Source organism: Eumetopias jubatus, unplaced genomic scaffold, assembly GCF_037043125.1.
Source record: "Eumetopias jubatus isolate StellerSeaLion01/CBP00866 unplaced genomic scaffold, mEumJub1_p1.0 scaffold_12, whole genome shotgun sequence".
Classification (NCBI taxonomy): domain Eukaryota; kingdom Metazoa; phylum Chordata; class Mammalia; order Carnivora; family Otariidae; genus Eumetopias; species Eumetopias jubatus.
In genome coordinates this window covers 85,827,296-85,839,478 of record NW_028274818.1, presented here as the reverse complement: position 1 = coordinate 85,839,478, position 12,183 = coordinate 85,827,296, and the positions used below count along the sequence as shown (strand labels likewise).

The 12,183-nt window shown below is 36.1% G+C and overlaps 1 protein-coding gene across 1 annotated transcript in view; it reads right to left on the bottom strand.

The window, feature by feature from the left end:
- Positions 1 to 11,818, bottom strand: part of LOC114198787 (phospholipid-transporting ATPase ABCA3-like) — a 193,365-nt gene extending 181,547 nt beyond the window's left edge. The window contains 3 exon segments of the mRNA XM_088017066.1: positions 6,105 to 6,232; positions 11,147 to 11,399; positions 11,759 to 11,818. Coding sequence (XP_087873192.1) covers positions 6,105 to 6,232; positions 11,147 to 11,399; positions 11,759 to 11,818 — 441 coding nt within the window.
- Between the last annotated feature and the right edge of the window lie 365 nt (positions 11,819 to 12,183).

Here is a 12,183-nt window from a genome sequence, read left to right as displayed (position 1 = left end):
TTCATTTGCTTCCATGTATTTTTGAAATTCTTAATTTCCTGGGTAACCCATTCCTTCTTTAGTAGGATGTTCTTTAGCCTCCATGTATGTGTGGTCTTTCCAAATTTTTCTGTTGTTGACTTCCAGTTTCATAGTGCTGTGGTCTCCATCTTTTTGTACCAGTTGAGGGCTGAACTGTGACCCAGTATGTGATCTATTCTGTAGAATGTTCCATGTGCACTTGAAAAGAAGTGTATTCTGCTGCTTTAGGATGAAATGTTCTGAGTATATCTGTTAAGTCCATCTGGTCCAGTGTGTCATTCAAAGCCATTGTTTCCTTGTTGATTTTCTGCTTTGATGATCTGTCCATTGCTGTGAGTGGGGTGTTAAAGTCCCCTACAATTATTGTATTATAAATGAGTTTTTTATGTTTATTATTAAGACATATATTTGGATGCTCCCAAGTTGGGGGCATATTTACAATTGTTAGATCTTCCTGATGAATAGACCCTTTAATTATGATATAATGCCCTTCTTCATGTCTTCTTACAATCTTTGGTTTAAAATCTAGTTTTTCTGATATAAGTATGGCTATTCTTGCTTTCTTTTGACATCCATTAGTATGATAGATGGTTTTCCATCCCCTCACTTTCAATATGCAGGTGTCTTTAGGTCTAAAATGAGTCTCTTGTATGCAGCATATAGATGTATCTTATTTTTAAATCCATTTTGATACCCCATGCCTTTTGATTGGATCATTTAGTCCATCTACATTCAGAGTGATTATTGAAAGATATGAACGTAGTGCCATTGTGTTACCTGTAGAGTTGGTGTTTCTGGTGATGTTCTCTAATCCTTTCTAGTCTTTGTTGCTTTTGTTCTTTTTTTTTTCCTTCACTCAAAGAGTCCCCCTTAAAATTTCTTACAGGGTTGGTTTAGTGGTCATGAACTCCTTTAGTTTTTGTTTAGTAAACTCTTTCTTTCTCCTTCTGTTCTGAATGACAGCCTTGATGGATAAAGTATTCCTGGCTGCAGGTTTTTCCCATTCAGTATGTTGAATATTTCTACTCTTTTCTGGCCTGCCAAGTTTCTGTGGACAGATCTGCTGTGAACCTAATATGCCTTCCCTTGTTGGTTAAGGGCTTTTTTCCCCCTTGCTCCTTTCAGGATCCTTTTCTTGTCTGTGTATTTTGTGAATTTGAATATGATATGCTTTGGCGATGGTTAGCTTTTGTTGAATTGAATGGGAGGTCTCTGTGCTTCCTGGATTTGATGTCTGTGTCCTTCCCCAGATTAGAAAAGTTTTCAGCTATAACTTGTTTAAATAAACCTTCTGTCCCCCTTTCTCTCTCTTCATCCTCTGGGACTACTATGATACGAATCTTACTACATTTTAAGAAGTCAATGAGTTCCCTAAGTCTACCTTTGTGGTCCATTACCTTTCTTTTCCTCTTCTTTTCAGCTTCATTTTTTTTTCTATAATTATATCTTCCATATCACTGATTCACTTCTCTACTTCATCTATCCTCATTTTTATGGTCTCCACTTGGGATTGCATCTTGTTTGTAGCATTTTTAATTTTGACCTGAATAGATTTTAGTTCTTTTATCTCTGCAGTAAGGGATTCCCTAGTGTCTTCTATGCTTTTTTTTTTTCAAGCCGAGCTAATATATTATACTTGTTTTAAATTCTAGTTCAGACATCTTACTTATATCTGTAGTGATTAAATTCCTGGCTGTGAGTACTACCTCCTGTTCTTTCTTTTGGGGTGAATTTCTCTGTCTCATCATTTTGCCCAGAAAATAAAAGAAGAAAAAGAAAACAAACAAACAACAACAAAAAACTAGATCCTGGGCATGTGTTCATTCTTCTTGTTATAAGACTCTAGATTCTAAAATAAGAAAGTAAAATAAAATATGATGAAAGTAAACAAAAAATAAAAATACATATATAAAAATAAAAATAGAAAAAAACTTGAAAAAAATGAGAAAATAAATGAAATAATAATAAAAAAGAATAGAAGTACAAAGGAGGCTAGATACTATTTTCCCCTAGAGCTGAAGCTTTGCAGCCCTCTCTGCAGTGAACTTTGTGTGAGCTAATTGTTTGTGCTGGTCTTCTGGGGGAGGGGCCCGTTGCACTGATGCTCAGGTGGACTTACCCTAGCAGAAATGTGCCTCCAGGGCACAGGGCAGCAGGGGTTGGTGTAAGTGGGTTTGGACTCCACTAGGTGGTGCTGTTTTTCTCCCTGGAGGCTTTCCGCACTCATGAGTGGGATAAATATGGCAGAGGCGCCCCCCTAGCCCCAGAGTTGGAAGTTTGCACCCTCCACTCTTCAGTGAGCCCTCAGAGAAGAGTAACCAATCACTCTTATCTCCCTAGTTTGTGTCAGAACCCTGCCTTCACCCTGCCTGTGTCCCAGCTTTTTTATTTCAGGTGTGTGACTGAGTTTCAAACACCAAATTTTAGGGACTCCTGTGGCGTGGATCCATAATGTTCCTCCTAGGGAGAACTCACCACACTTCTGCCATTTGCTGGCCTGTCCCAGGAAAGTGGTCGCAGGACCACAACTGCACAGTGGTTCACAGTTTATGGCAACACAGAGCAGAAAGCTGGCACCTAGATTCACTGTTATACTGGGAAGAGTATAGCACTTAGTTGCCACCCATTCTTGTGACCCACGGGATCCTCAGACCAGGGTGTCACACCTGGAATTCCACCCTGCTTCACCACCTGAGCACCTTTAAGCTAGGCACATCCCCCCTCTGATTTTGCATTTCACTACGTAAGCAGGCTCCTTCCCCACCACTGTATCCACACCTCTCTCTCCCCAAATTCAAGTATCTGTACCTCCTTCCTACCAAAAGGTGGTGGCTTTTCTACTTGTAGACTTGTAGTTTTTGTTCTCCCAGATCTCCGATTGATTTCCTGGGTGTTCAGAGTGATTTGATAACTAACTAGCTGTATTCAAGGGACAAGCTGAGGGTGCTCCTAATTCTCCATCATCTTAACTCCACCCCCCACAAAGATTTATACATGTGCACTTCTGAGAGTTTTGTTTTTAGCTCCTATGTTTAGATCATTAGTCCATTTTGAGTTGATTTTTGTATATAGTGTGAAGTAGAGGTCCACTCTTAGTCTTTTGTATGTGGAAAATCAGTTGTCCTAGCATCATTTGTTAAAGAAATTGTTCTTTCCCAATGAATGGACTTCTCACCATTTTCACAAATTGACTGGCTATAAATATGTGGGCTTATTTCTGGACTCTCAATTTTATATCATTGGTCTATTCCTGTTCTTATGCCAGTGCCACACTGTTTTGATTATGGTAGCATTGTAGTAAGTTTGCAATTGGGTAATATGAATCCTCTGACTTTGCTCTTTTTTAAAACTGTTTTTACTAGTTGGGTCTCCTGCAATTATATATGAATTTGAAAATTTGAAGACTGGCTTTTCTCTTTCTGCATAAAAAGCTGTTGGAATTTTGATAGCGACTGTGATGGATCAGTAGGTTAACTATGGGTAGTACTGACATCTTTGTTTTTTAAGTAGGCTCCATGCCCAGTGTGGAGCCCAATGCAAGGCTCGAACTCACAACCCTGAGATCAAGACCTGAGCTGAGATCAAGAGTCAGACACTTACCTGACTGAGCCACCATGTGCCCCCAAAGACATCTTAATAATATTAGGTCTTCCTACCCAGGAACTTGGGCTGTCTTCACATTTATTTAAGTCTTCTTTAATTTCTTTCAACAGTGCATTGTAGTTTTCAGTGCATACCCCTTGAACCTTTTTGGCTAAATTTATTCTTCAGTATTATATCCTCTGCTCTGTCCATTCTACTATTAAGCCATTCAGCTAGTTTTTTATATGTCATTGTATTTTTAAGTTTATAAATTGTTTATAATTTCTGTGTCTTTGCTAAGATTTCCTATTTTTCATTTCAAGACAATTTTAATTTGTTGTTTAAACATTTTTTATGGTGTCTGCTTTGAAATCTTTGTTAGATAATTCCAATCTCTGATTCATCTCTGTGTTTGTGTCAGTTGATTGTTTTTACTCATTCAAATTGTAGTTTTCTTCAAAACAAACAAGGAAAGGGAAAAATTAAGAGACAGAGAGAGAGAGAAATCAAGAAACAGAGTCTTAATTATAGAGAACAAATTTATGTTACCAGAGGGGAGGTGGGGAGGAGAATGAATGAAATAGGTGATGAGGATTAAAGAGTGCACTTGTTGTGAAGAGCACTGAGTAATGTATAGAATTACTGAATCACTATATTGTACACCTGATAGTAATATAGCATTGTATGTTAACTAATTGGAATTAAAACAAAACCTTTTAAAAAAGAATATAGAAAAAGAATTTTAGTATATGTGCTGCCGAAGCGAGCACGAATATAGAAAAAGAATTAAAGACCTGGCTCCTTTAAAATATAATAATCTAATCATCAAAAGAAAATCTGATCATGACAAAAAAACTGAAAGAAAAGCCACAAACTGGAAAAACATACTTGTAATATACATGAGAGACAAGGGATCCCTATGTAGGATAGACAAAGAAATTGGTCAATTAATATGTAAAATGGATTTTTCCATAGAAAATTGGGGGAAAAGACCAAATATATACCTCACTAAAGAATAATTCATCACTTAAAACATGGACATATGTAAATCTCATTAGGAACGAAGGAAATGGAAATTAAAGCCAAAGTTGCATACCACTTCACACCTATGGAATTAGCTAATTCATATCTGTGGAATTAGTGAATGTAAACATCTGAAAATATTAAGTTTAATAATGAGAACTTTCAGACACTGTTGCTGGGAGTCTGAATTGGTATCATCACTTCAGAAAACAATTTGGCATTATGTAATAAATTTTAAGATGTGACCATGCCCCAGAAATTCTACGTCCAGGCATATATCCAGAGTATCTAATGTTCACAGTAGCACTGTTTCACTAGCAAAAAAGAAAAAAAAAAGCTGTAAACATCCCAAGTGTCCGGTAGCAGAATTGATAAGTAAATTGTGATCTCTTTATATAATGTAATATTATTCTGTAAATAAATGAATCAGAACCCCCCCAAAATTGTGGTTTTCTTGGATCTTTATGTGATAATTTTCTATTTTATCCTGTTCATTTTGTCAATTATGTTGGGAGACAGATCCTATTTAAATCTTTCATTACATCAAGCAGTGAGCCTATTTCAGTTTAGCAGACAGGTAGTGGCTGGAATTTAGTACAAATATTTGAGGGCACAAGCACAGTCAATTAGTAATTATAACAAAACTTGAAATGGCACTTAACACACTTTGAGCCAATGCATACTGTTGAGCCTAAATCCATTATCAGCATATGGATAATTCTGACTTAGTAAATGGAAGGAAGTTGGTACAGAAGCATGGAGTCATGGAAGGATGGGACATACAGAAAGAATATATATTATCCTACCAGGGGTCTTATTAATTTTGCCTTCTACTAACATGCGTCTGCATTATAAACATAGAACTTGGCTCCATGTCTAGATATTATAGATTGATCATTTATTTCTATCACCACCAGGATAGAATGCCTAAAAAGATCTGCTAAGGAGACACCAAGTTCAAGGCACTGTCTTTCTTTCTCCTTCCCATGGGCTGTGCTATAATCAGATCCTTTCTCAGTGCTTATGGATGTCCTCATTCTGAATCAATGTGGCTGAGCCCTAGAGTTTTTTCTAGTCATTTATGAAAGGACTTAAATTCTGTGTTTCATTCAAAGAAGAAGGATTTTTTTTTACATACTTGGTTCCTTGTTAGTGAAAATGCATCTCCTCTGTAGCTTGTTTCTCCTGTCTTTGTAGAACTAGAAGCAATGCCTGAGTAGTCAAAGTTTCCTATGGGTCTAAGGCCTTGTGTGTGCAGTTCTTTCCTTATCATAATGCAACAATTAACAGCACAGTAATTACTCAGATCTGGATTTACATTCTTGCTCTATTGTATACTAGTAGTTTGATTTTGGGAAAATTGGTTGCCTCATCCATAAAATTGGGTTTGTAATAGCAAATCATTAAAATCCTAGAAACTGGAAGTGCAACTACTAGAAAACTATGTATTTAGAAAACTCCAAATAAAACATTCTCACCTGAAGTGGCAGAGGGTCACTGCTGCTTTTGAAGTTACAGTAAAAAATGATGGCAGCCAGTACTTTACGCGATCCATAGTCATACTTAATGTACGTCTCAAGCTCCATTTCTGAAGCAAACCCTCGAACTGTAGAGAGGATAAATTGTTCACTATAATGGGAATATCTGATAATTCCTCCTGAGGGGAGATACATGGATAAAAGCTTATCCCAATATTGTAAACTTAAAAACACTGTTTTTCAAATATTGGTATCACAGCTACTTAATGGATATTGGGGGTTCAAAACAATTTTAGGCATAAAACTTTACTCCAATTTTAAATAACAATCATTATAAAATATACATAAAGACAAGTCATTAGTCATAAGGGAAATGCAAATCAAAATCACAATGAGATACCAATTCACAACCACTGAGATAGTTATAATCAAAAAGAGAGATGATAACAAGTGCTTGTGAGAATACGGAAAAACTGGAACCTTCATACAATGCTGATCAGAGTATAAAATAGTAAAACAACTTTAGATAGCAACTTTTGGTAGCCCCTCAAAAAGTTAAACATAGTTACAACATGACATATTCATTCCACTCTTAGGTATATACCCAAAAGAAATGAAAACATATGTCTACATAAAACTTAGAGATGAATGTTCATAGCAATTGGTTTATAACAGCTAAAGGTGGAAACAACCCAAATGTCCATCAACTGATGAAGGATATACCAAGTGAATGCAGGAAATCCATACAATGCGCTATTACCTGACTATGAAAAGGAATGAAGTATTGATACAAACTACAACATAGATGAACCTTGAAAACATTATGCTAAGTGAAAAAAGCCAGTCACAAAAGACCACATCTTCCATGCATATAAAATTTAAACGACAGGTTTATATATAAGCCATCTACATAAAAGATAGGCAAATCTATAGAGACAGATAGTAGTTTAGTGTTTTCCTAATCTTGGTGGGACTGGAAATTATAGAGTCATGGCTAAAGGTTACAGGGTTTATTTTTGGTGATGAAAATGCCCTAAAATTGATTATGGTAATGGATACACAACTCTGTGAATATACTAAAAGCCACTGAATTGTATGCTTTAAATGGGTGAATATACGGTATGTGCCTTAGATCTTAAAAAGCTGTTTTATAGTTTTTTACAGTTTTTTTTTTTCAAGCAGGCCCAATATGGGGCTTGAACTCACAACCCTGAGAGCAAGAGTCACAGGCTCTACCAACTGAGCCAGACAGGGGCCCACAAAAAGCTGTCTCAAAACAAGATAAATCAGGAGGTAGAGATCACTTCAAACTGTACTTTTAAGAAAACCAACACATCTGATGGCTCAATAGCTGTATAGAGATAACAGAGGAAGGAGTCAGTGAAGACAGATTAGTAGACATTACCTAATCTGAACAAGAGAGGGAAAAAATGGGAAAAAAACTCAAATAGATCCTTAATGACTTACGGGACAATACAACTTTGAGAAATAATGGTTAAAAACTCCTCAATTTGGTGAAAGATAGAAACTTACAGATTCAAAATGCTCAGTAAACCCCTAACAGAATAAACCAAAGGAAATCCACACTAGGACATAACATAATCATAATTTTGACAAGAACAGAAAATATCTTGAAAGCAGCTAGAGAGAAATGATGCAATACCTATAAAGAAAACAAGGATTCTTTTCAAACACCAAGGAGGTCAGAAGAAACTGACAAATAGTCTTTAAATGTAGAGAAGACTGTCAACCCAAAAGTTTACACCAAATGAAAATAATCGACAGGAATGAAGATGAATTAAAGACATTCTTAGATGAAGGAAAACAAAGAGAACTCATTGCCAGTAGACCTGCTCTAAAAAATTGTTAAAGTTCTTCAGAGAGAAGGAAAATTTCTCTTTCTACAGTTGCATCATTATTATATAAGAAAGCAACTGATTTCTGTGCATTGATTTTTGTATCCTGCCACATTACTGAATTGCTGGATGAGTTCCAGTAATTTGGGGGTGGAGCCTTTTGGGTTTTCCACATAAAGTATCAACTGTAGAAAGAGAAATTAGAGAAATGATTCCACTTACAATAGCACCAAAAACCATAAGATACCTCGGAATGAACCTAACCAAAGAGGTAAAGGATCTATAGGAACTACAGAACACTCATGAAAGAAATTGAAGAAGACACAAAAAGATGGAAAAATATTCCATGCTCATGGGTCGGAAGAATAAACATTGTTAAAATGTCTATGCTACCCAGAGCAATCTATACCTTCAATGCCATCCCAATCAAAATTCCAATGATATTTTTCAAAGTGCTGGAACAAACAATTCTAAAATTTGTATGGAATCAGAAAAGACCCCAAATTGCCAAGAAAATGTTGAAAAAGGAAAACAAAGCTGGGGGCATCATGTTGCCCGATTTCAAGCTATATTACAAAGCAGTGATCACCAAGACAGCAGGGTACTGGCACAAAAACAGACATATAGACCCATGGAACAGAACAGAGAGCCGAGATATGGACCCTCAACTCTATGGTCAACTAATCTTCGACAAAGCAGGAAAAAATATCCAATGGAAATAGTGTCTTCAATAAATGGTGCTGGGAAAATTGGACAGCTACATACAGAAGAATGAAACTGAACCATTTTCTTACACCACACATAAAGATAAACTCAAAATGGATGAAAGACCTCAATGTGAGACAGGAATCCATCAAAATCCTAGAGGAGAACATAGGTGGTAACCTCTTTGACATTGGCCACAGCAACTTCTTTCAAGACATGTCTCTAAAGGCAAGGGAAGCAAAAGCAAAAATGAACTTTTGGGACTTCATCAAGATAAAAAGCTTCTGCACAGCAAAGGAAACAGTCAACAAAACTAAGAGGCAACCCATGGAATGGGAGAAGATATTTGCAAATGACACTACAGATAAAGGGCTGGTATCCAAGACCTAGAAAGAACTTCTCAAACTCAACACCCAAAAAACCAATAATCAAGTCAAAAAATGGGCAGAAGACATGAACAGACACGTCTCAAAAGAGGACATACAAATGGCTAACAGACACATGAAAAAATGTTCAACATCACTAGCCATCAGGGAAATTTAAATCAAAACCACACTGAGATACCACCTTACACCAATTAGAATGGCAAAAATTAACAAGACAGGAAACAACAAGTGTTGGCAAGGATGTGGAGAAAACGGAACCCTCTTACACTGTTGGTGGGAATGCAAGTTGGTATAGCCACTTTGGAAAACAGTATGGAGGTTCCTCAAGACATTAAAAATAGAACTACCCTATGACCTAGCAATTGCACTACTGGGTATTTACCCCAAAGACACAGATGTAGTGAAAAGAAGGGGCACATGCATCCCAATGTTCATAGCAGCAATGTCCACAAAAGTCAAACTGTGCAAAGAGCCAAGATGCCCATCGACAGATGAATGGATAAAGAAGATGTGGTTCATATATACAATGGAATATTACTCAGCCATCAGAAAGGATGAATACCGACCATTTGCACTGATATAGCTGGAACTGGAGGGGATTATGCTAAGTGAAATAAGTCAAGCAGAGAAAGACAATTATCACATGGTTTCACTCATATGTGGGACATAAGGAATAGCACGGAGACTACAGGGGAAGGGAGGGAAAACTGAAGGGGGAGAAATCAGAGAGGGTGTCAAACCATGAGAGACTATGGACTCTGGGAAACAAACTGAGGGTTGCAGAGGGAAAGGGGTTGAGGGATGGGGTGGCGGGGTGATGGGTATTAAGGAGGGCACGTGTTGTAATGAGCACTGGGTGTTATATGCAACTGATGAATCACTGAACACCACATCAAAAACTAATGATGTACTATATGGTGGCTAAAAAAAAAAAGAATGAAGTTACAAGCCAGAGCTATGGTAAATATCTGAATAGTTTTCTTAAGTTCTTTAAAATATGTGCATAAATTATAACACTTTCTGGTATAGTTTTCAACTTATGTAGATGTGAAAATAAAGTAGTAAAATGTTCTAAGTTGATTGTAAAAAATTATGCATGCATATTTTAACCCCAAGAGCAAACAATAATAAATATTATATATCAGGAGTCCAATTTTTCATTTTTTTCTTTCATGAATGGTATCTAAGAATTCTTTAACTCTTTATAAAGTTACAAAGATTTTCTTCTATGTTCTCTCCTAAATGTTTTATCATTTTACTTTTAGATCCATGATCCATTTTGATGTATTTTTTTCTGCCTAAGATGTGATGTTTCATTGTTTTGGCTACTGACGTCCAATTGTTTAGCACTATTTTTTGAAAAGCTTATCCTTCCACTATTGTAAATAATATTTTGGCATATTTGTATAGTTCTATCTCTCTATTCTCCACAGGTATAATTTGTTTTATTGCACTTTGCAGATACTGTGTTTTTTAAAAATTGAAGGTTTTTGGCAAGCCTGAGTCAAGTAAGTCTACTGATAACATTTTTCCAACAGCACTTGCTCATTTCATCTATATGCCACATTTTGGTAATTCTTGCAATATTTCAAACCTTTTCCTCATTATTATATTTGTATGGTGCTATGTGATCAGTGATTATGACTCGCTGAAAGCTCAGATGATGGTTAGCATTTTTTAGCAATAAAGTATTTTTAGGTATGAATTGCTAAATATGAAATTAAGGTATGAATTGCTTTTTTAGACATAATGCTACTGCATACTTAACAGACTACAGTATAGTGTAAACATAACTTTTATATGCACTGGGAAACGAAAAAATTCATCTGACTAGCTTTACTGTGATATTTGTTTTACTGCAGTGGTCTGAAACTGAACCTGCAATATCTCCCTGTGGTATGCCTGTATTGTTTCTCTGATCTATGTGTCTATCCCTCTACCAATACCACACTGTCTTAAGAGTTACATTGCAAGTTTAAAAATTGGGAAATTAAAATTTAAAATTGTGACTCCTTTAATTTTGTTCTTTTTTAAAACACTGCTTTACCTCCATTGAAAAGCATTGCAAGTGTTACAGAAAACCTTAATTTCTAACCTTTTACATTGATGTTCAGATACCTCTTCACATTCTCAGTGATCTCCTGTACCACATCAATGTCAGAAGGCACATAAATCAATTCCTACTCTTCAGGATTTTTGATGAAAGAAGGCAAACTATTGACGGGCTGAGAAGTATAATTGTAAGGTCCAACAACCTTTATAGCAATATGTGTACAGAATAGCAAAATCATCACCGGAAACACCAGTGCTGTTAAGACTTCCAATGTTAAAGTAAAGAACTGCCTCCTCTAGAAGAGAAACAAAAAGATGGTGTTAATTAATTTAAGGACATACATTCAATGCAAATGGGTAGTTCTATGATGTTAAACTTCTGCATTTTTACTCTGGAACAGCTAAGTGCTTCCCAGACTGTCTTGTTCCAGCTTTTCACCCACCCCTCCCAACTTTCTTATAGGTCATACTATTCTACTGATTAACTCAGTTTTATACATTTGGAAGAGCTACCTACAGGTCTGGAATTGACTTTTTCAAAAGTATGTACACACACACACACACACACACACACACACACACACACACACACACATAACCCTGAACTGCAACAAATGGCCATTTATGAACATTTTACATGTATGCCTTTACCCACCTTTAAGGTAAAATTTTTCCAGAGGAGCACTGCAAATTGGTTGAATGTCAACAAATCCATTCTCTAGGGGTAGAGGAAAGGTTTTATAATATTACGTTACCCAATAATGTGAATATCAAATAACAGAATTACTTCTTTCTCCTAATTTTCTTCTTAATCAGCCTCAAATATCGATAGCAAGAATGATTACATATTTTAAATAAAGAAAATCATATTGTTTCCATTTTTATATTAGTTTACCTAATATCTAATGAGGTTCTAATATGTTTAACATATAAGTAAGATGTGGTTCCATTTCTCCAAATGGTTATATGCCTATGGGTATGAGGGCTGAATCCCAATTCTTTCACAGAATCATGGTGAGAATGGTTTCACAATGATTTAGCCAAGTAAAACACATATGTATATGCAATAAGGAAAATATC